General features: G+C 40.8%; 1 protein-coding gene across 5 annotated transcripts in view; it reads right to left on the bottom strand.

Annotated features, from left to right (window-relative positions):
• LOC140198993 (kelch-like protein 9) overlaps positions 1 to 25298 on the bottom strand; it is an 80349-nt gene that overhangs the window by 8280 nt on the left and 46771 nt on the right. For all 5 annotated transcript variants that reach the window (XM_072260347.1, XM_072260348.1, XM_072260349.1 and 2 more), the window contains 6 exons: positions 22564 to 22708; positions 20787 to 20919; positions 19595 to 19791; positions 17205 to 18000; positions 3220 to 3333; positions 1860 to 2341 (listed from right to left, as the gene is read on the bottom strand). In XM_072260347.1, coding sequence (XP_072116448.1) covers positions 1860 to 2341; positions 3220 to 3333; positions 17205 to 18000; positions 19595 to 19791; positions 20787 to 20919; positions 22564 to 22653 — 1812 coding nt within the window. In that variant the 5' untranslated portion in view covers positions 22654 to 22708. The remainder of the gene's footprint in view (positions 1 to 1859; positions 2342 to 3219; positions 3334 to 17204; positions 18001 to 19594; positions 19792 to 20786; positions 20920 to 22563; positions 22709 to 25298) is intronic.

Genomic DNA, 25298 nt, shown 5'->3' with positions numbered 1-25298 from the left:
GTTCATGGCTTATTACACATTGATATTCAAGGTTTACTTGCTGAAGATGAGACAGTTATCATAATCAATAGGTACCCAGCTGTGGCAGGAGTTTGCAGAGGTAATACATTTGTATGAACAGATGTTTGAGAGTTGTTTCTATGGCAGCAAAGTGCAGTACATACTGAATTGGTATATTTTTTTAAGAGTAAGAATTTCAATACATCATTAAAAGCTAACAACACCAATTAATTAGTTGTTAGGCTTTAGTAAAGGACCTTTGGTAGGAAGCTCCATCACAATGGAGAAAAATCGACTGATGCTACAGTAGAGGATGGGTGGTGCTTCTGCAAGAACGAGTAAAGCTGTAAATGAATGTTTTGAAGTAAAAGGGACTGGAGTTCACTTGGAAGAGCAATAATGACGAGTAGTGGATATGGCAGATATGTTGGTAAGCTAGTAAAGTATCAAAGTTTGTTCTGTACGTGGAGCAGCTGGAGGTATTCCTGAGAGGGAATGATGCCTTTGAAGTTCTGGGTGATGAAACAGAGCATTGCAGCAACACGCAGAAAAGTAGCTGGTCATACAATAAGCAAATCCTGGTGACAAAAAGGTGAATGAGTTACCCAAAGTTGCAGGATCCAATTAGTTTGGATTATGAATCTATTTATGATCCACATTTTAGGTCAGGACACTTTATACTGTTCTTCTACTCAAACAGAGTGACACATCTTAGTACTACCAGTGTTCAATGGATTAGCTGAATGATCTGTCTGCACATCCAGGGAGTGGTAGAGAGAGAAACAATCCATGTGACCCATGAAGAATTGACTAGCGTTGTTCTTGATTACCAGCACCTTTCCAACACAGAATATCCCCCCAGCTAACATGCAGACATGGCTGTTTGTACAGGCCAACCTGGAGATGGGGTGGATGAAGTGATGAGTCAGAAAAGGTGGCGCAAATCATGGTCAGAGGAAATAGTTTTAGGTAGACAGCACCTTGAGAATAATCAGGTCAGTGCATGGAGAACTGTCAAGGTGGAGCTATGCAGAAGGTAGATTTGCTAGGAATCAGGAACTCTACGGTAAAGACAAATGACAGATACGGAATGGTATCAATCAATTGGATGATGTGTGCACTAAGAACAGGAGGACTGAGATTGAGAAGGAGAGGTCTGGGTGAGCCCAAGTTGGAAGGGATATCATAGGGATATCATAGAGCTAAAAATGACAACGCACAGCGCAGAAGTGGAAGTAATTCACCAGAATCAGGAATTCCCAGTGTGGACACCGGGAGAATACCAACACTCTCGGCAGTTGAGAAGATCACAGAGGTACAGAAGCCTACAGGCTTTTGTCTGGGCTTTTTTATGTAGACGCCTGATTGATTTATAATTATGGGTAAGTAAATAGTTAATTTATGATATCATCAATGGAAGTTTGTTAACTGTTTTTTTAAGTGGGAACCAGTGTAGTACTCACAGGGAGTCTAAGTACAACTTAAAACCATGTATACATATGACATTTGATGCATTTTGAAGCTCTGACCTTACTAACCAGCAATATTGGGAAAAAAAGACAAATATTACAGAAAGGAATAATTATGTCTGTACATGAGAGACAATTTCAATGGCAGGGTCCATTTAAAATTTTAATTTCTCCCTTAAGTGATAAATTTGCAATATATGGTCAGTCTATAAACATATCAGTCATAAAACCTGGAGGTTACAAGGCATCAATGTCCCTTTCAAGCCAAGCTGTTGTAAACAACTTGGCTTGGAAATGCATTTGGCATTTTCAAAGGAAACGATAAACAGCACTATAAGGAGAAATATACAGCAGTCAGCATTTAATATTAAAACAAGTCATTCCACTTACTCCCAAAAATGGAGATTCTTGGGATGGTGATTCTATTTCATCCTCTGGCACGTGAACTGTCAGGGTGCATGCCCGTATGCCACCGAGTGATTCCGGTACATCAAAAACTTTCTGCCATTCATTTTTTTCTGGATCATACTTCTGGACAATTTCTACCATACAACGATTGTTCCATGAGTAGCCTCCAATAACATATATGTTCCTGTTGAAAACTGCTACACCAACGTCACTCTGTCCACGTAGCATTGGAGCAATGTCAGTCCACTGATCACTAATGGGGCAATAGTACTCACAACACAGAACATCATCGTAGTCACTTGTCCCGCGAAAATGGTTCCCTCCAATAACATAAAGGCGATCTTCAATGGAACACATGCAGTGTAGCCCACGTACAGTGGACATGTCTCTTTTCCGGGACCAGGTGTTAGTTTCTGGATTATAGCACAGTAGCTCTTTCTGAAATGTATCATGGGTAATCCCACCTATAATTTCAATGCAAAGATTATTAGTGTCATAATAAAGAAACTAATTGTTTGCCTCATGTCATGACATGAAGGGCTTATTTTGCCCTTCTTTAAACTTTGATTCTTTCAGATGATTTACAAACATCTGAGTTATAACTGTCCTCTAAATACACAGTAAAAGGTACCATTGGACTTACTTTACTGCAATTTCAAGTACATCAACAATACACTTAATCATCTTCGATACTTCATTACACAATTCAGATTCGATTCATTCATTTATTCATTCATACATTCATAATTACACAATTCAGATTCAATTTATTCATTTATTTGTTCATTCATTACACATTTCAGATTCTGGTTCATTCATTTCTCACGTGTACATTAAAATATACAGTGAAGTGCATCACAACCAACACAGCCCGGGGATGCACTGGGGCAAATCCTGTCTCTGGTGCCAGCATAGCATGTCCAAAGTGTTCGGCAGAACAACAACACCAAAACAACAGTGCAAACCTTTTTTCCTGCCTCCTATCCACCAACCCACCCATCCGTACAGCGTCCTCCAATCTCAGGACAGGCCGGGCCTTCAGCCGTCAGAAAACTGGGAAGTATATAATATCCAAATCATTCCTTATGAATGTAGGATAGTATTGAAAGCAGCTCAATTATATATAAAGGCATGCTCATTTAATTGCTTAATACTGATCTAGTTTACGTGACATTTAAGGCACAGAAACAACTTGGATGCTTGCAGATATATGGAACAATGATAGACCCTTAAACACTTTCATGTTTTCGTATTAGGACACAGTATATCCTTGTAAGAAAAATAATTTTACTCTAATTATGTCATAGTACTGTCAAAGATGATCATTTTAATTTTTCTCTACCTGATATGTACATGTATCCCCCGTGAACAGTCCCTGCATGTCCGTAATGAGGCTCAGCCAGTTTAGTGACGTAAGTCCATTCATTCATTGCTGTACTGTAGCGTTCCACTGTCGCTGAAATTACCAGAAAAATAAAGATCATTTGGTTTTAAATTTGTGCTTGATCAAACTGATGAGCATAAAATACTAATTTCACTGGCAGGGTAGCACTATTAAATTGCAATCATTTACAGCCAAGCAGGAACCAATGGTGGCAAAATTCAGATATAGTCTTTTCCAATAGCTGCTGCAAAGCACAAACATTTGATTTTGTAATTACTGTTGAGCCAATTATATAATTTTTTTTCATTGTATATCTCTGTGTTCCTATTGGACCACTTACAAATTGACAGCTGGCCTTTGTTGTTTGTCTAATATAACAACATCTGGCTGAGTAAAAATCATTTGGTTTTTAAGATAGCCCACAGACCGTGAATAATCTATTACATCACTAACAATACCATAAAACATCCGAATAATAAACAAAATGGTTAAAGAAAGATAACATTCCAGAATACCTAGGGTCATTTTTGGCTGCTGAGATATATTATTCCAATTATAGAATAGAGTCATAAAACACTACAGCACAGAAACAGGCCCTTCAGCCCATCTAGTCCATGCCTACTTCCATTGATCTGCATCTGGACCATATCCCTCTATACCCCTCCCATCCAGGTACCTATCCTAATGTCTTTTAAATGTTGAAATCAAACCCGCATCCACCGCTTGTGCTGGCAGCTCATTCCACACTCTCACCACCCTCTGAGTGAAGAAGCTGCCCCTGATGTTTCCTGTAATCATTTCACATTTCACCCCTAACCGAAAACCTCTAGTTGTCCTCTCACCCAACCTCAGCTGGATTTTTCTCTTTATAACCCTCATAATTTTGTATACCTCTATCAAATCTCCTCTCAATCTTCTATGTTCTAGGAATAAAGTCCTAACCTATTCAACTTCCCCTATAACTCAGGTCCTCAAGTCCCAGCAACATCCTTGTAAATTTTCTCTGCATTCTTTCAATCTGATTTACACCTTTCCTGTAGGTAGGTGACCAAAACTGCACACAATACTCCAAATTAGGCCTCACTAATGTCTTATTCAATTTCTACATAACATCCGAAATTCTGGGCTCAATACATTGATTTATGAAGGCCAATGTGCCAAAAGCTTTCTTTACGACCCTATCTACTTGTGACACCACTTTCAAAGAATTATGCATCTGCATTCCCAGATCCCACTATTCTACCACTCTTTTCAGTGCCCTACTGCTTACCATGTAAGACCTATCCTTGTTGGACTTCCCAAAATGCAACACTTCACACTTGCCTGCATCAAATTCCATCTGCGTTTTTCCAACTGGTTCAGAACCTGCTGCAAGTTTTGATAGTCTTCCTTACTGTCCACTACACCCCCAATCTTGGTGTCATCTGCAAATTTTCTGATCCAGTTTACCACATTGTCATCCAGATCACTGATATAGATGCCAAACAACAAACGACCCAGCACTGATCCCTGTGGCACACCACTAAGTCACAGGCCTCCAGTCGAAGAGGCAACCATCTATGACCACTCTCTGGCTTCTCTCGTGAAAGTGTTTAATCCAATTTGTTACCTCATCCTGAACGGTAAGCAACTAAAACTTGCTAAAATCATGTAGACAGCATCCACTGTCTTGCCTTCATCAACTTTCCTGGTAACTTCTTCAAAAAAACTCTTTAAGACTGGTTAGACACAACTTACCATGTTGACTATCCCTAATCAGTTCATGTCTATCCAAGTATTTATATATCCAGTCCTTTACAACATCTTCCAAAAACTTTCCCACTACTGATGTCAGGCTTACCAGCCTATAATTTCTTGGCTTATTCTTAGACCCTTTCAAAAATAATTGAACAACTTTGGCTATCCTCCAATCCTCCAGCATCTCACCCATGGTGAAGTATATTTTAAGTATCACTGCTAGGGCCCCTGCAATTTCTGCACTAGCCTCCAAAAGGGTCCAATTTGAGACTAATCAAACACCTCCTCCTCTGTAATCTGTATAGGGTCCATAACCTTGCTGTTGCTTTGCCTCACTTCTATAGACTCTGTGTCCACCTCACAAGTAAATACACACGCAAAAATGCATTTAAGATCTCCCTCATCTCTTTCAGCTCCATGAATAGAGTACCACTCTGATCGTCCAGAGGACCAATTTTATTCCTTGCTATCCTTCTGCTCTTAAAATATCTGTAGAAATCCTTAGGATTTTCCTTCACCTTGTCTACTAGAGCAACCTCATGCTTTCTTTTATCTCTCCTGAGTTCCTCCTTAAGAGTTATCTTGAATCTATTAAACTCCTTAAGTACCTCATTTATTTCTGCCTGCTATGCACCTCCTGCTTTTTCTTAACCGGGGTCTCAATATCTCTTGAATACCGAGGTTCCCTAAACATATTATCTTTGCCGTGTATTCTGATAGGAACTCCCGTATTTTCAAAATTTAGATCTTGAAGATCTCCCACTTACAAATAAACCTTTGCCGGAAAACAGCCTGTCTCAATCCACACTTGCCAGATCCTTTCTGATACCATTAAAATTGACCTTTCTCCAATTCAGAATCTCCCATCTTCTCTTCTGAGCCACAGAGCTGGACTCAGTACCAGAGACCTGACTGCTGGGGCTTTTCCTCAGCAAGGTCATCCCCTTCCCCTCCAACAGTAAACATCTTGCTGAGGGGAACCGTCACAGGGGGTACTCTCTGCTGGTTGCCTATCCCCTTTCCTGATAGTTACACAGTTACCTGTACCCTGTACCCTGTATGTAACTACCTCCCTGTATGTCTTGTCTGTCAGCCCCTCAGCCTCCCAAATGATCCAGAGTCCATCCACTTCCAGCTCCAACTCCTTAACACCGTCTGTTAGAAACTGCATCTGGATGTACTTCCTGCAAGTGTAGTTTTTAGGGATACTGGAGATCTCCCTGACTTTCAACATCCCACAAGAGGAGCCTTCCTTCCTGGCGTCCCACTGCTCTAAAGGTGCCGTAGTAATGAAAAAAGAAATCTACCTAAGGCGTTCGCCTCTCCTCATCAAAATCTCAACTCTCCACTCTAACTCTGGCCCACTCCCACAACAGCTGCTCCACTTAAACCTAACTTCTTTTTATTGGATCTTGCCAAGTGCTTAATTATGTGCAATCCAATCTCTCCTTGGGAATTGTGTCACGCAAAATGTGCCGACTGCCCCAGGTCAGTTCTTTTAAACTCTCGTTCCCCCTACGCAATCCAATGTCTCCATGGAAACTGTGGCACACAGAGTAACTATTATCCAATTATAAACCAGATAATATTATAGTTCATTTTCACTAATAACTTTGTACCCACAGATCAGAGGGAGAATTCTCCTGAGTGTTCTTTTTATAGAAGGTTAGTTATTTTGATCTTGTACTGGCTGGTTTCATATTCATCAAGCTAATTCTCTCTGTGTTATTTATTTAAATATTCTTTATCAACAAACTTATTTTGTCCAAATCCAATAATACATAGAAATTTCCTTCTTATCAAGTAGAGATTAAATCTAGAACTGTGTCTGGAGCTCACCCCATCTCTCCACAAACGCTCTTTGGAAAATAGGCATAGAAAACTGTGGGCAATATTACAAATCAATATCAGGAAATCATAAGTCTGATTGCCTTAGATGCAATTCTTTTGGACTTCACTTTATGACTATATTAGTCTTAATATTCTTCCTCTGTAGAATCCCCATGCCAAATACTGATTGAATGCAACATTCCACTCATACTTCAGCCAGAAAACATGAGCGTATCCCAGTTGTCCTTGAACCTGGTGGTAGGTACATCCAAGCTTTTGTATCTTCTGCCTCTTAGGAAGAAGAGGGAATGTCCGGCATGGGTGGGGTCTTTGATTATGTTGGCTGCTTTATTGAAGCTGCAAGCTAGGGTCCATAAAGGGGAGACTGTTTCTATTATGTTCCCAGTAGTGTCCACAACTTCCTGCAGTTTCTTTCAGTCATGGTCAAAGCAGTTGTTGTGCTAATGGGCACATGTCAAGTTTCCTTAGTCTCCTGAGGAAGTAGAGGCATTGGTGAGCTTTCTTGGCTCTGTTATCCATGTGGTTGGATCAGAACAGGCTATTGGTGATGTCCATTCCTAGCAACTTGAAGCTCTCGGCCCTCTTGACCCCAGCACCATTGAAGCATTCACACTGCCCACTTCCTGAAGTCAATGACCGGCTCTTTGGTTTTGTTGACATTGAGGGAAGGATTGTTCTCATGACACCATGTTAGTAACCTCTCTCTCTCTTTCCTGTACACTGATTCACTGTGACTGGGATAGGGTCCACTACAGTGGCCATTGCCTGTAGATGGAGTAAGAGCAGAATCTGTCCACACGATTATGCGTGTAGAGGGAATCGAGTAGGAGGAATGAAGATGTAGTGTGGGGAGCACTAGATTTGAAAATAATCATAGCAGAGGTATTGCTGCCTATTTTTACTGATCGTAGTTGGTCAGGGAATCAACAACCCAATTGCAAAGGGAAGTGTTGACTCTCAATCCTCGGAGACTGTTGATGAGTTTGTCTAGAACTGTAGTATTAAAGGAAAAGCTATAGTCAATAAAACAATGGTTAAATGTATGTATCTTTAAAATCTGGATGCTTCTAAGATGAGTGTTGGACCTGGGGGTTGACTTCTGCCATACACCTATTTTGGCAAAATTTCATCTGGAAGGCTGAAGTTGATATGTAGTCCAAAAGAGTGGCTATGACACTTCATGATGGTGGATGTCAGAGCCACTGGGCTGTAAACATTAACACAAGTTACCTTTTTTTTCTTAGGTATAAGATGATGAGAGGCATTGATCGTGTGGATAGTCAGAGGCTTTCTCCCAGGGCTGAAATGGCTAGCATGAGAGGGCACAGTTTTAAGGCTCTTGGGAGTAGGTACAGAAGAGATGTCAGGGGTAAGTTTTTTACGCAGAGAGTGGTGAGGCGTGGAATGGGCAGCTGGCGATGGTGGTGGAGGCGGATACGATAGGGTCTTTTAAGAGACTCCTGGACAGGTACATGGAGCTCAGAAAAATAGAGGCTATTGGTAACCCTAGGTAATTTCTAAGGTAAGGACATGTTTGGCACAGCTTTGTGGGCCGAAGAGCCTGTATTGTGCTGTAGGTTTTCTATGTTTCTATGTATCGGGATAATAGTGGTCTTCTTAAAGCAGGTGGGAACCTCTGAATGAAGCAAGGAGGGTTTGAAGTCATCTGCAAGCACCCGCCATGATTTGAGACATTACTGAAATAGTAGGAGTATAAAAAGGGTTGACTGTGGAAATGTCAATGGAATAGGAATATTATAAATTATTTGTCCTATTCTCAATCCTGTGACTGCAATATTAGCTCAGTCATAGGCCTCTCACCATTAGAACCAGTTAAAAAGAAAAGTGTGATATATGATCAGGCAGAGGTTATTCGCCATCAGAAACAGTTGAACAGAAACAGTAAAGTGACATTTGGTGTCTTGAGGGTGGTATAATAGATCAGTAGCTATTGGAGCATCTGTCTTGCATGCCTTATCCTCAAATCTTAATTAGAATGGGGAAAGCTTGTAAGATACTTTATCTAGTTGATAAAATAAGATCCATGTACAAAAGGTGTGCCATTTGAAAAGGCTCTAGGGAAAAAGAAACGGATGAAGTGGCATATGAGACAGAAGAATGTAAAAACAAAAAAAAAATCAAAAACTCTACCAAAGAATATGGCCAAAGGGAGAGTGGGCATTTAAAGTTGTATGCAACACACATAAAAGTTGGTGGTGAACGCAGCAGGCGAGGCAGCATCTCTAGGAAGAGGTACAGTCGACGTTTCGGGCTGAGACCCTTCGTCAGGACTAACTGAAAGAAGAGCTAGTCCCACTTCCAAATCTCTTACTAGCTCTTTTTTCAGTTAGTCCTGATGAAGGGTGTCAGCCCGAAACATCAACTGTACCTCTTCCTAGAGATGCTGCCTGGCCTGCTGCGTTCACCACCAACTTTCATGTGTGTTGCTTGAAATTCCAGCATCTGCAGATTTCCTCGTGTTTGCGGACTTAGAGTTGTATGACTTGATTCTGTTCCATCTGCTTATAGCAGGTGCTTCCATTCACAGGGATTTTCAAAGATATTTCCAGTGCTGGAGATGCTAATGAATCATCTGCTTGAATTTCCATGTAGAAATGTTCATGAAAGATAGGAGCTTTGTGATAGACAAGAATATTTTGTCTTTGCTCTGAGAATGTATTTTGCCCAAAATTATTTGTACACTGTTTGCATGCTTCTGGCTTTTATACCACCTTTTGGAAAGAGTATGGCAACTGGAATAGCTATAACACAGCTGGAATCTTTTCTAACAAACAAAGGTATATAAAGGTGAAACTTTTATATCTTAACCAGGCCAGTAAGTTAAGCATCAGTTCAAAAAATATTTAAGACCAAGAAATAGGTCAACAGTTGGGTTCCGCCATAAGCAATAACTAGCTGGTTATACCCTCGAGAACTAAAAATAGTAAATTTCACTCCACTCTTTAAGAAGGGAGAGAGGCAAAAGACAGGAAATAGTAGGCCAGGTAGCCTGACTTCTGTGGTTGGTCCTTTATTAAGGATGAGGTTTCAGGATACTTGGAGGCACACATAAAATAGGCCAAAGTCAGCATGGTTTACTTAAGACCATAAGACAAAGGAGCAGAAGTAGGCCATTCGGCCCATCGAGTCTGCTCCGCCATTTTATCATGAGCTGATCTATTTTATCCTATTTAGTCCCACTCCCCCGCCTTCTCACCATAACCTTTGATGCCCTGGCTACTCAGATACCTATCAATCTCTGCCTTAAATACACCCAATGACTTGGCCTCCACTGCTGCCCGTGGCAACAAATTCCATAGATTCACCACCCTCTGACTAAAAAAATTTCTTCGTATTTCTGTTCTGAAAGGGCGCCCTTCAATCCTTAAGTCATGCCCTCTCATACTAGACTCCCCCATCATGGGACAACTTTGCCACATCCACTCTGTCCATGCCTTTTAACATTCAAAATGTTTCTATGAGGTCTCCCCTCATTCTTCTAAACTCCAAGGAATACAGTCCAAGAGCAGACAAACGTTCCTCATATGTTAACCCTCTCATTCCCGGAATCATTCTAGTGAATCTTCTCTGTACCCTCTCCAACGTCAGCACATCCTTTCTTAAATAAGGAGACCAAAACTGCCCACAGTACTCCAAGTGAGGTCTCACCAGCGCCTTATAGAGCCTCAACATCACATCCCTGCTCCTATACTCTATTCCTCTAGAAATGAATGCCAACATTGCATTCACCTTCTTCACTACTGATTCAGCCTGGAGGTTAACTTTAAGGGTATCCTGTACGAGGACTCCTAAGTCCCACTGCATCTCAGAACTTTGAATTCTTTCTCCATTTAAATAATAGTCTGCCGGTTTATTTTTTCTGCCAAAGTGCATAACCATACACTTTCCAACATTGTAGTTCGTTTGCCACTTCTCTGCCCATTCTTCCAATCTATCCAAGTCTCTCTGCAGACTCTCCGTTTCCTCAGCACTACCGGACCTTCCACCTATCTTTGTATCGTCAGCAAACTTAGCCACAAAGCCATCTATTCCATAATCTAAATCGCTGATGTAAATTGTAAAAAGAAGCGGCCCCAACACTGATCCCTGCGGAACACCACTGGTAACCGGCAGCCAACCAGAACAGGATCCCTTTATTCCCACTCTCTGTTTCCTGCCAATCAGCCAACGCTCTATCCACATATGTAACTTTCCCATAATTCCATGGGCTCTTATCTTGTTAAGTAGCCTCATGTGTGGCACCTTGTCAAAGGCCTTCTGAAAATCCAAATATACAACATCCACTGCATCTCCCTTGTCTAGCCTACTGGTAATTTCCTCAAAAAATTGTAATAGGTTTGTCAGGCAGGATTTTCCTTTAAGAAATCCATGCTGAGTTCTGCCTATCTTGTCATATGCCTCTAGGTACTCTGTAACCTCATCCTTGACAATCGACTCCAACAATTTCCCAACCACGGATGTCAAGCTAACAGATCTATAATTTCCTTTTTGCTTCCTTGCCCCCTTCTTAAATAGCGGAGTGACATTTGCAATCTTCCAGTCCTCCGGAACCATGCCAGAATCTATCGACTTTTGAAAGATCATCGCTAATGCCTCCGCAATCTCCACAGCTACTTCCTTCAGAACACGAGGGTGCATTCCATCTGGTCCAGGAGATTTATCTACCTTTAGCCTATTCAGCTTCCTGAGAACTTTCTCCGTCGTAATTGTGACTGCGCACACTTCTCTTCCCTGCCACCCTTGAGTGTCCGGTATACTGCTGTCTTCCTCAGTGAAGACTGATGCAAACTACTTGTTCAGTTCCTCTGCCATCTCCTCATCTCCCATTACAATTTCTCCAGCATCATTTTCTATCGGTCCTATATCTACTCTCACCTGTCTTTTACTCTTTATATACTTGAAAAAGCTTTTAGTATCCTCTTCGATATTATTTGCTAGCTTCCTTTCATAGTTAATCTTTTCTCTCTTAATGACCTTCTTGGTTTCCTTTTGTAAGGTTTTAAAAACTTCCCAATCCTCTCTCTTCCCACTAATTTTTGCTTCCTTGTATGCCCTCTCTTTTGCTTTAACTTTGGCTTTGACTTCTCTTGTCAACCACGGTTGCATCCTTTTTCCACTCGAAAATTTCTTCTTTTTTGGAATATACCTGTCTTGCACATTCCTCATTTCTCGCATAAATTCCAGCCACTGCTGCTCTGCTGTCTTTCCCACCAGTGTCTCTTTCCAGTCAACTTTGGCCAGTTCCTCTCTCATGCCACTGTAATTTCCTTTACTCCACTGAAATACCGACACATCAGATTTGGCTTCTCGTTTTCTAATTTCACAGTGAACTCAATCATGTTATGATCACTGCCTCCTAAGGGTTCCTTCACCTCAATCTCTCCAATCACCTCCAGTTCATTACACAATACCCAATCCAGTACAGCTGATCCCCTAGTAGGCTGAACAACAAGCTGTTCTAAAAAGCCATCTTGGTGAAATCTTTTAAGGTGAAATCTTGTCTGACAAATTTGTTGGAATTCTTTGAGGAAATAACAGGTAGGATAGGCAGAGGAGAGTCCTCTAGATGTTGTTACTTGGATTTTCAGAAGGCCATTGACAAAGTGCTGCACATGAGGCTACTTAACAAGATAAAAGCCCATGGTATTACAGGAAAGCATGGATAGACGATTGGCTGACTGGCAGGGGTCAAAGAGTAAAACTAAAGAGGGTCTTTTCTGGTCAGCTGCCGGAAACTAATGGTGTTCTGTAGGGGTCTGTGTTGGGTTTGCTACTTTTCATGTTATATGTTAATTATCCGGATGACAGAATTGATGGCTTTGTGGACAAATTTACAGGTGATGCAAGGATAGGTAGAAGAGCAGGTAGTTTTGAGGAAGCAGGGAGTATGCAGAAGGATGTGACAGATTAGGAAAATGGGCAGAGAAGTGTCAGATGGAATACAATGTTGGGCAGTGTATGGTCATGAACTTTGGTAGAAGGAATAAAGGCCTACACTATCTTCTAAACAGGGAGCAAATTCAGAAACTGAAGCTGAAAGGGGACTTGCAGGATTCCCTAAAAGTTAACTTGCATGCAGGCTGAGTTAGTGGAAAGGAAGGCAAATGCATTCATTTCTAGAGGACTAGAATATATAAGCAATGATATAATGCTGAGACTTTATAAGACATTGGTCAGACCACATTTTGAGTACTGAGCAGTTTTGGGCATCATATCTATGAGAAGATGTGCTGGCATTAGAGAGGGTCCAGAGGAGGTTTACGAGAATGATTCCAGGAATGAAAGGGCTAGCATATGAGAAGCGTTTGATGGCTCTGGGCCTGTACTCACTGGAGTTTAGAGGATTGGGAGGGGGGTATCTCATTGAAACCTACTGAATATTGAAAGGCCTAGATAGGCGTCTAGATAGAATGGACACTGAGAGGATGTTTCCTACAGTGGGGGAATCTGGGACCGGAGGACCTGGCCTCAGCATAGAAGGATGTCCCTTTAAAGCAGGGATGAGGATGACGTTCTTTAGCCAGAGCGTGGTGAATCTGTGAAATTCATTGCCTCAGATAGCTGCTGAGCCCAAGTCATTGGGTATATTAAAATGGTGGTTGATAGGTTCTCAACTAGTAAGGGGGTTAAAGGTAATGGGGAGAAGGCAGGATAATGGGGTTGAGAGGGATAATAAATCACCCAGGATCAAATGGTTGAGCAGACTTGATGGGCTGAATGGCTTAATTCTGCTCCTGGAGTACTGTGCAAAAGTTTTAAGCATATAAAGAACTAGGGTGCTTATAATGTCTACACAGTACTGTATTAATTTTATGTATAGCACTGTACTGCTGCCACAAAAAAACCCCAGATTTCATGACAAATTTGAGTGATGATAAACCTGATTCTGATATGGGTCTGTATTGTGGATTGAGAGTGGGAACAGGGCAGGGAGAAGGGAGTCATAGTTGGGAAGAGGGGAATGGAAGGGAAAGTGGAGGGAGCAGAAGCTCCAGAGACACTTTCTATAATCATCAATAAACCAACTGTTTGGAATCAAATGTCCTTGCCTGGTGTCGCATGGTGTGTCTGCACCCCTGCCCCTGGCACTATGTTTCTGCCACCTGTCCCACACCACTCCCATGGCACTCCACCCTTGCCATTCCCAAAATCCTTTGCTCCTGCCATATTCACAAACTCACTCTCCACTCCATGTTGACAAATATAGTATTGTGCAAAAGTCTTAGGTATCTTAGCTATAAATGTGTGCGCAAGATTTTTGCTCAGCACTGTATGTCTTATAGTCTTACAGTGTCTTGTACAAGGGGTGATTGATAAGTTCGTGGCCTAAGGTAGACGATGAGTTATACACCTCTCTACAAGCACATGCAGCTCAACTCTTTGAGTGATTATGCAGAAAGTTTAAAGTTAATAACTCATCAGTTAATAACTCATCAGGGGTGATTGATAAGTTCATGGCCGAAGGTAGAAGGAGAAGAGTTATTAACGTCAAACTTTCTGCATAATCACTCAAAGAGTTGACCTGCATGTGCATGTAATGAGAGCTGTATAACTCATCTCCTTCTGCCTTAGGCCACAAACTTATCATTTACCCATCTGTGGACACTTTCTGGAGGTCCAAGATCCGTACGCTCCACGACCGCCAGACTAAGTGTGTAAGTGTAGGAGGGGACTATGTTGAAAAATTAATGTGATATGTTTTCTAAAATTGACTCCTTCTCCCTTAGGCCACGAACATATCAATCACTCCTCGTACCTTACCTGAGTGAGAAACATCCCACTGTTCTGTGTTAATACCAGTGGATGTAAATTGGTTGCTCACCGCTACGATAACCTTTGTCTGTACTGAGCCAGATTCAGTCTCCACTACCCTCCCCTACCTGGTCCGCATGTTGAGAGCCAAGTGGTCTCTCTGCCATCCAGGAGATATTCAGCAAGGCATACCAGGGCCTGAGGTGATGTACTTCTGAAGCCTTCATTCTCTGCTCTTCACCCCTCACACTCCCCAACCCACCAAACACTGGCAGCTTTTGTCAAAATGCAAGGCCAGGGACTAAAGATTTGCTTCCCCTCATAGATGGTTTTTTAATACTTTTTAACTGTCTCAAATTATATTGGAAATTATTAAACTTTAAATTTTAAAAATTCTAAATCTATAAATATTTAAATATTATAATTTTATTAAAACATAAAGAATTAATGTAAAATATAAATTAAAACACGTTAAAAAATTGTTACTTCAAAATAACCTATGTTTTTTTTTCCCCTTAATCACCAAGTCAGAAATCCTTGTTGAAATGAATTGGATGACCCAAAGCCAGGTCTTGCCTGGTGCAGGATTGCAGATTCATATTCCCCAGTTAATGCCTGTGATCTCCAGCAGAGTGACCCATTGGTGGGACAGCTCGGTGGGTTTAAGGCACCAACACCTATCACTCTGCTTGCTCCTTTTAGATGTGGAATGAGGGTGAAACGTGTGGAAAGTTACCAGAAGTTAGAGAAATCGATATTCAAGCCTATTTTTTTAAAGTGGTACATTAATTCTTTAAAATAATTAGGCAGTAAATTAAAGCAAACATAATTAGTTAAAAATGACTTGATACCTTTAAGGGCAATAATCTAGTGCAATCTCATTAACAGAACTGAAAATAGGCTCAATCGCATAAAATATGTATATTAAATCACTGTGCCAATTTGGAACCTGGGAGTAATCACCTAAGATCACTTTAAAATGCAACATTGAACATTTGCTGGCTATATTATAGAAAACAAAAACTTTTTGGAATGTGCCTCTTTGTGTTCTTGTTTCAAAAAATTATCCAATTAAAATGTTCAAGCCTCTACAAATGCCCACAATCAAGGCCAATATAAAAACTCCCATGATGATTAATTCACTTTCAGGCTGTGCCCTGTTTTATGGGCTGGCCTTGGTTCTAGCACTATGTTTTAAAACCTGTATAAAACATAATAAAAAACAATTTATACCATACACTCTTAATATTCTACAAAACTTGACAGCATCTATGGTTATACATGTTTAGCTAAGAGTACACTTGAGTAATCCAAACAATCTGACTAATGTTGAACCAAAAAGAAAGCCTTTCTTAACATCAGGATGAACATAGAAAATGATGAAGAATGAGAGGTGATCTTACTGAATCAAGTCAGATCCTTCAGAGGTGTGATCCAGTGGATGCCAAGTTATTTCTGTTTGTGGGAGTGGATGGATTTAAGAGATTGGGGGCAACCACTTAAAACCATGGTACATAGAGATTCCTCCTTGCAGTGTGTGGTGATTGTCTGGAGTTCTCTTCTTTGGAGAGTTGTGGAGGTGAAATCATTGCAGGTATTTAAAGAGAAACTAGATTTTTCTTAAAGATCAGAGAAATGACGGCAATGGGGAACTGACACAGAATGGACATAGGGTCAGTGTGAGTAGCCATGATTATTTGGAAGGTTGAGGCAAGCTTGAAGAGCTTCCTATTTTTTTTGTTCTAACACTAATTTTGTAGTCAACTCTGATTATAAGATACTGTGTGAAAGTGTTTTTAATTTATGGAATGGTGGCATTGCCAACTAGGTAATATTTAATTGCCCTTAATAGGTAACCTGCTTTCCTGAACTTTGTGCTTGCAGGTACTCCACAGAGCAGTTGAACTTCTTTGTTGCAGGAATTTAGCCCAAAACGGATAAAGTTATGATGACTTATTTCCAAGTCATGTTGATGTCTTGACTCTGAAGGGAACTTACAGGTGGTGGTGATCCCATGAATCTGCTGCACTTGTGATAAGAGATCATGACTTTGTGAAGTGTTGTCTAAAAAGTGACTTTGCATTTCATAGGTTTGATGCATTGCAGCTTTGATACAGGAAATTCAGGGTAGAGACAAGTCCCATTGTATTTACAAAAAATTGTAAAGTGGTAGTGTTTGTTACCTTTGGTAATTTCTGTGATTTATGGGATAGGGTTCCTTCAAGTGCACAAGGTGTCACTGACATATATACTGAAAACAGTAAACAAATAATAGATACCTAGAAGATGTGAGAACAAAGGTATACCTGGTATGTTGAAAATAACCTGATGTCATTATGACTGTTGCTTCTCCCCACAGCATGGAGTGATGTCTAAGGTGAACATAGCACTCTTTTGGAGAAGTAAGCTACGACTAATCTAATACAGTGAAAAGCATATTTAATTTTGTGTACTGCTTATTTCTGACTTGTTAAGGTTTGTAGTCCCCAATGGAATGTGTATTACTAATCTGTTCTAAGGTCCAAGCCATTGTTAGCAGCACTGGGTGAGCAACAGATGATTAGAAATAGATTGAAATTTACCTAATTCTCCAGCTGCATTCCGGCCACCCACTGCATACAGATTTCCTTTAAGGGCACTTAAATGGAAGAAGGTTCTCTTTTCATTTAGTGAGGCCATCTGTTTCCAGTTGTTGTAACGGGGGTCGTATCTGTACGTCGAATCAACAGCAGTTTTTCCTTTTGTGTCGTAGTTGCTCTGCCCACCGACGACAAAGAGGAAGTTTCCAATCACAGCTACACCATGTTGGTAACGCGGCACATCCATCGCAGCCAAGGGCCTCCATTTCTGTGCATTCTCGTCAAACAAACGCAGCTCTTTGCTCACTAGGAGCTGCTGGCGGAGCACGCCACCCAGCGTTACCAGGTGGGTTGAATTGGAACGAATCCTCGTCCTTTCTGACTGCATGATTGGTTGCATGTGTGGCAACATCTGGTAGTTACTAGCTTCTAGTAGAAGGTTAACACAGCTTGTGTCAGTTCGCATGAACTCCACGATCTGTACATGTTCCAAGAGCTCCTGCGGTGTCATCAGCGGGAAGCGAATGTTCTTCATGAGTTTTGCAGCAAACTGCATTCGGCACTCCTCGTGATTCAGCCACTGGCAGGTGGCCTTAAACAGCTGAAGCTCAGAGCAGCGCTTTAGGCTGTCACTGCTGAGCACGGAGAGAAGCTGGTCAAGGGAAAGCTTCAGAAATTCCCCATTGCTTAGCACTGTCGAGAAGTTCTTTACAATAAAGTCTTTGATAAAGTTGTGCAATTTGGTCAAGTGGAATGTGTTGGCAATACGTCCAAATTCTACACAGTTTTCAACCGAGACCTGGTAAATATAGAAGAATTTTAAAGAAACGTTACGTAAAATGGACAAATTATCATTAGTGCCATGAACTTCTTATTTCGATGACACATTCTACTGTGTCAAAGATCTTTGCAGTACAGTATTTATAAAAAGCTGTCGATTCCACGCTTCTGCTCACTTGTTGATACGCTGGTTGCGTTGGTGTAGAACTTACTCTATTCTGTTGGTTCATAAAGATAACAACTAATGTATGTTATCAACACAAGAGATTCGGCAGATGCTGGGAATCCTCAGCAACACACACAAACTGCTGGAGGAAGTCAGCAAGACAGGGGGCATATAACTGGCGTAGAAAGGTGGCACGGTAGTGTAATCACTTTATAGTGCCAGCAATTGTTGATCGGGGTTCGATTCCCGCTGCTGTCTGTGAAGAGTTTGTATGTTCTCCCGAGACTGCGAGAGTTTCCTCCTAGTGCTCAGGTTTCCTCCTACATCCCTAAGATGTACAGGTTAGGTTAATAAGTTGTAAGCGTGGTTGTGTTGGCACTGGAAAGTTAGCGACACTTGCAGTCTGCCCCAGTGCAATCCACGGACTGTGCTGGTCAAGTTCAAAGTAAATTTGTTATCAAAGTGCTTACAATGCGGAGATTCACTTGCTTGCAGGCGTACCCAGTACATACACAATAGAATCAATGAAAGACCACACCTCCTTGATGCAAACAATGGATTTCACTGTATGTTTCAATGTACATGTGACAAATATAATTAATCTTTAATATTTAAATAGTCAATGTTTCAGGCTGAGAAGTGGCAAATGAAGAGTCCAGATGAAGGGTCTCAGACTGAAATGTTGACTGTTTATTCCTCTTCATAAATGCTGTGCAGACTACTGAGTCCTCCATTATTTTGTATGTCTATGTTACTCAAGATTTTCAGCACCTGCAGTATCTCTGTGCTGCTTGAGTGATTGAGTTCTTCCAATGTTTTGTGTTCTTGTGTCAGATTCCAGTATCTGCTATTTTATTTGTTTTCCATCCAGCGATTCTCTCCCACCTAGAGTCGTAGGTGCTTTGTATTTCAAAATTTCGTATTAGATTACTTTTTTGATTTTAGAATCAGAAATAATTCAGCAATAGATTTTATTTTAGAGGGCTGCAGTTTATAAACCCAGCCTCTGAAACATCACTGACATGATCAAACTCCATTTGAACCAGATTATCAAAGGGGGGAGGGAATGGCACGCAAGAAATGGGAAATTTCACTAAAAATCTATACAGAAATCCTTGTTAATTCAAGCAGCGTCGGGGGAAGAGAGAAATATAGTAAACATCTCAGGTCTAGGACGCTTCATCAGATCTGGAAAAGTGTGGCTTACATAGCAGGAATATCTGTGAAGTTGCCAAAGTAAAATATTACTTTAAATATTGTTGGAGGCAGAAAAGAATCCAATTGAAACAGGAAGGTGAAGCCATATCCATTAAGAGAGAGGAAAGGAAAGCAGGGGCAACTGAAAAATTTAAATGCAATATGAAGACCTGTGGGCTGTAAAATATATAGATGGGAACCTCTTCGTCAAACGTCCTTTGAAAAATATGCCAGTAACAATGGAACAAACCTGAGAAATTAGAAGCTCCTTACAAAACTCAAGGATGGGCAATATCTGAAGGAAGCTGGCTGCTTCTAGTATATCCTGGAGATTGTCCACATTGAGAGCCAACTTTGATGTGTAGATGAACTCTACAATATTTTTCAGTCCTATCTTGCTTATTCCATGTAGCTTGATAGAATTCAGCTCCTGTTCCTTCATGCCACCTGACATCAAAAGATTTCAATACAGTAGCATTAAATTGCAGATCATGCTTATGGTGTGTACACGCATTTCCCTTAGATTCTGTCTGTTAGAACAGATAGCTAACAATTTTCAAAAGCTATTAACTTAAGTTACTCCAATAGTTCAAAAGGTAGGAAAGAGACTTGCAAGAGCTGAAATGAAACTGAAAAATAAAGACCCTTCCTTAGCAATAGAAAGAAGAAAAACAATGGAAGTATAGAGGAAAAGAGAAAGCAAAGCAGTACAGTAAGTACCTGAGAAGGGAAATTAAATGCTTAACATAGGGTAGAGAGAAATTGCTTTTGTCAAAGGCCAATTGCGATAATATTCTAAAGGCATTGTTTTGTAGTGGAACAGGCCTCAGCATGTAACACATTCAATGGCTTTCCTCTGTTCCCTTTGTTATTTCAGAAAAATGGGATATTGAAGGTGTGGGCCTTAGAGCCATAGAGAGAGGGAATTGAGTGAGTGTTGGACAGAGAGTGTCAGGGATTCAACAGGGTGAAAATCTACAGAAATATAACCTTATAACAGTGCACAGATTTTCACAATGCTCCTGCTGCTCTACTGAAATAACCTTGGTGGATAACCAGTAAGAACTTTGTATGAATAACCTAAACAGCAGGCAGGAAGTCAAGAGGGCCTCTATGGACAATGTCATGTGGATCATGCCGTCAATTCATGATTCTTAAACACAAAATAATCTGCAGATGCTGGGGTCAAAGCAACACTCACAACACGCTGGAGGAACTCAGCAGGTCGGCAACATCCTTGGAAAAGGTCGGTCGACATTTCGGGCCGGAACCCTCGCTGAAGGGTTCTGGCCCGAAACGTCGACCGATCTTTTCCATGGATGCTGCCCAACCTGCTGAGTTCCTCCAGCGTGTTGTGAGTGTTGCAATTCATGTTTCTGTTCTTGCTGAGTTAGTCTTACACTTAAATAGTGAAAGGCAGAGTTAGTAGAAACGCTAATTACCCGTGAACATAGCCTTAAAATAGTCGCTTGCTGATGCCATCATAGCTCTGTGCACAGGAAACTTTTCATCACTGTCTCCTGGCACCAAAGTGACATCACAAAGTAAACCTTCATTCCTCAGGTTGTTAAATCCCTGAAAGAAAAAGAAAATTAGAACACAAAGTTCAGAATTTATAGCCAGAAACTCCAACAGACTTTAAAAAAGGGAGATCTAAAATGGTTTTCTAATAATTAATAAATTAATGAGGTAACAACTTCAACACTTATCATTTGTCACCATAATAAGACCTTAAGATGTAGGAGCAGAATTAGGCCATTTGGCCCATTGAGCCTGCTCCACCATTTCATCATGGTTGATCCAATTTTCCTCTCAGCCCCAGTCTCTTGCCTTCTCCCCGTATCCCTTCATGCAATGACCAATCGAAAATCTATCAGCCTCTGTCTTAAATATACATGAAGTCTTGGCCCCCACAGTTACTTGTGGCAAAGAATTCCACAGATTAACCGCTCTCTGGCTAAGGAAATTCCTTCTCATCTCCATTCTAAAAGGTCACCCCTCTATTCTGACACTGGTCTTAGACTCTTCCACCATAGGAAACATTCTCTCCATATCCACTCTTTCAAGGCCTTTCACCATTTGATAGGCTTCAATGAAGATCACCCCTCATTCTTCTGAGTTCTAGTGAATACAGGTCCAGAGCCATCAAATGCTGTTCATATGACAAGCCATTCAATCCTGTAATCATCTTCGTGAATCTCCTTTGACACTTCTTCAGTTTCACCACATCCTTTCTAGGATAAGGGGCCCAAAACTGCTCACAATATTCCAAGTGAGGCCTCACCAGTCTCAACATTACAATTCTTACATTATTCTAGTCCTCTTGAGATGCATGCTAACATTTCAACACTTATCCCACCCTCACCAACTGCCCAGCGTTGTCTTTTGTAGAGTCATAGAGAAGGCGCTTTGGCCAGCAACTCTCTCATGCCTCTGTAATTCCCTTTACCCCACTGTACTACTGATACATCTGAATTTAGCTTTGCCTTCTCAAACTGCAGAGTGAATTCTGTCATATTATGATCGCCGCTTCACAAGGGTCCCTTTCCTTTAATCAAATCGGTTCCTTGCACAACACCTAATTCAGAATAGCTGATCCCCTAGCGGGCTCAACCACAAGCTACTTGGATCCAGCACTAACACAATTTTCCCAAACTATCTGCATATTGAAATCTCCCAGGACTATCGTAACATTGCCCTTTTGACATGCCTTTTCTATCTCCTGTTGAAATTGGTAGCCCATATCCTGACTACTGTTTGGAAGCTCCCATCGGCCTCTTTTTACCCTTGCAGTTCCTTAACTCTACACACAAGGATTCTGCATCTTCTGATCCTATTCACCTCTTTCTAAGGATTTGATAACACACTTTACTGAGAGCTATACCAGCCCCTCTGCTGTCGTTTTGATGCAATGTGTATCCTTGGACGTTAAGCTACCAACTATAATCTTCTTTCAGTCATAACTCAACAATTCCTGCAACATCATCTGCCAATCTCTAACAGGCTTCCAGTCAGAAAAGCACCCTTCTACCACTATATTCTCCCTCTTATCACCAAGCTGAGTTTTAATCCAATTAATCAGCTCACCTTTGTCCTTCTGGAGTAGTCTATCATGTGGGCCCTGACAAATACCTTACTAAAGTTCACATAAACATGTCTGCCATTCTTGCTTCATCAATCTAACACAGGTCAGTAATGAAAAGAGATCTTTGTAGTTACCTGCAGCACAGCTGAGCTGTGAGTCTCACTATCGAACATCTGAGGAGCCCCAAGAGAAATTGAAGACTGGCAGTTTTTTGAATCTTCCATCCTGCCAGAGGACAAAGGCACTTTCAGTGGAAATGTGCCCTCTTCTACGAGTGAGCTGAATAGAATAACACAGACAATTAGATAACAGGAGATTGGTATTATTCTGTGACACACACTTAGCCTGTCAGCATTTTCTATGAGGGATTATTATGTTTTTCCCCTGTATAACCATGTTGTTACATCTGATGTCAAGAGGACTGTCATTATTCATGAGAGAATCTGCACATATGGTACCAATATTTATTCACATTCCATCGCTCAATTTGACCCTTCCCCATCTAAACTCCAAAAGCTTTTTTGCACAGAATATAATAAGTGGGTGTAAACTCGGACTGAATTCCCCACTGACAGCCACCCAGGACAATTACACCACCTAATCTGCACATCCAACAATCTGACCCGAATCCTTTCCGATCGCTGTGACTCCGTTCCCAAAACTCTCTGAGCTATTGGTGTGGATGCAGAGAGTTTCTCAAACAAATAGTCCAAAGAAGTTAGGCCTGAATCTCAAGAAAAGCAGGGGAATAAATACCTAGTTAAGGAAAAAAGGATTGTTATTTTATATAATTAACATTCTGAGCTGAGATGCAATATTTAATGCTTGTGATTGGAAAGTATGTTATGAAGAAAATGTTATTCTTGTTCAAAATGCCACCTCGGGGCTCTTCTACGTAGGATAGAAATGTAAGAGTAAGCTGGCATGGCTGTGTAATTATGCTATTTACTTGGGGAGGCATTCTGCTACAAAAAAAAACCGATAAAATTCTTACCATAATGGAAAAGTGGCAGTGATTCAGCAAAGTTTGCATTCTACCAGAAGTATTAATCTGCCATTATCCTCTTTCAAGTGTTGCTGTATTTAAACAATTAATTAACAGAGAAGATGCTAGGATACAGCACCCTTAAGCTTAGCAGGAACCTTAAAAAGATCATTCCTGCACTGTTTGTTCACCCGGCAGCCTGGAAAGATAAATTGTGTGCTGTAGTTCTGTTGGCACAACAACAATGGACAGATGTTGAAATGCTGGGAACACACAGCAGGTGCTGAGCACTTCCAGCAATTTCTATTTAATTTCAGAGATGCAGCGTCTGCAGTATTTTGCTTTGGAGTGGTCTTTACCTTTAATTGCTGGTGGAAAACTGGCAGGAGCACTTCAGAAGCGCGTTACAGAGCCTGCTGAGTTTTCAGTGGAAACAAAAACAGTTATTGGGCATAAGGGTAGGACAATCCCCTGCCATCAGTTTTCAAGCTAGCAGCAAAACTTCAAACTCAGCTCTGCAGAAGTAGAATGGTAGAGGTGCAGAAAAAAGCTGTTCACTCTTGAGGTCAGTTCCAAGTCTTCAGGTAAGTAATCCATGTGGGTTTGCCCTTCTTATGTTTTCTCAGTGGTCTAAGTTATTGTCTTTCAGCTACTAATAACGAACTATGTATAAAAAAATCTTAGCTTGTTTTGTAGTTGAATACCTATACTGAAAAGTGCAATAACTTGGAGATAGGATAGCATGTGGCACTCACCTATTACCTCCCAAGCAAAATCAATTCACTCCACAAACAGAAAGGAGTGAATAGAAATTGCAGCAACTACTCCCCATGAGGACAGATAGTTTCTCCAATAAGGTGCAGTAAGTGGCTGAGTGATACTTAAAAATCATGCAATTAAAATCAACCTCAGCCATTCATAGTACTGTTGTCACCAAGTTCAACTGACGGAAAGGTTACCCAATCACACCACTTTGCCTGGTTCTAGTGTCACTATATTCAGCCATGAATTCCTTCGCACGGTGTTCAGAGTGAGTTGCTCCTCGCCTCTCCTTAACTTCTCCACTCATGATGTAACCATCAAAGGGAGCAGGGTTATTTGCGTCTTAGTTATCTTAATCTACGATATCATATTGCAAGCATTTTCATTCATTTGTAAATGACATGCACCAAGATACAGTGCAAAACTTTGTTCTGCATGCCATTCATAAAGATAATTTCAAAACACAAGTATATCAGGGTATTACAAGGAACCACAATTGCAGAATGCAAAATGTAGTATTATTGTTATAGTTGCAGAGAAAGTACAGAAACGGGCCATGTCCAGGCAGATTGTGAAATCAAATGTTCATCTTTATTATACAAAGGATCCATTCAATAGACTTATAATAGTAGGACTGAAACTGTCCTTGAGCCTAGTGGCGTATTTATTCAAAATGACAAATTGGAATCTTGTTAGGTAGGGTATAGATGCCTATAGATGCAAAACCATTGTATACATATTATTAAATAAATGTAATTTTGTTAGCATATTGTGAAGTCACAGTATTAAAATTATTAGAGAGAATTTCCTTGACTGTCAACCTATTCCTTCAATGCCCTTTAGGTGTAGTGTATCTGAGTTAGAAACAATGGTACCAAATGGAAGACGAAGACTTGCACTTATTTAGCACTTACACTTTTAAGATATGTCAAAACACCTTACAACCAATAAAGTGTTTTTAAAGTTAGTCGTTCTTATAAGGTAGGAAACACATAGGCTGCCTTGTGCCCAGCAAGCTCCTACTGACAGGAATATGTCGACGATGAGATAATCTGTTTTAAAATAGTTGTTTGCTCTTGGGATAACTATTGGTCAGACCAGCGGAAATAGATCCCAAAGCTT

The sequence above is a fragment of the Mobula birostris genome, chromosome 6 (assembly GCF_030028105.1).
Source record: "Mobula birostris isolate sMobBir1 chromosome 6, sMobBir1.hap1, whole genome shotgun sequence".
NCBI classification, from domain to species: Eukaryota; Metazoa; Chordata; class Chondrichthyes; order Myliobatiformes; family Myliobatidae; genus Mobula; species Mobula birostris.
Note: the sequence above shows the minus strand (reverse complement) of the source record. Positions and strands in the feature narration are given on the sequence as shown.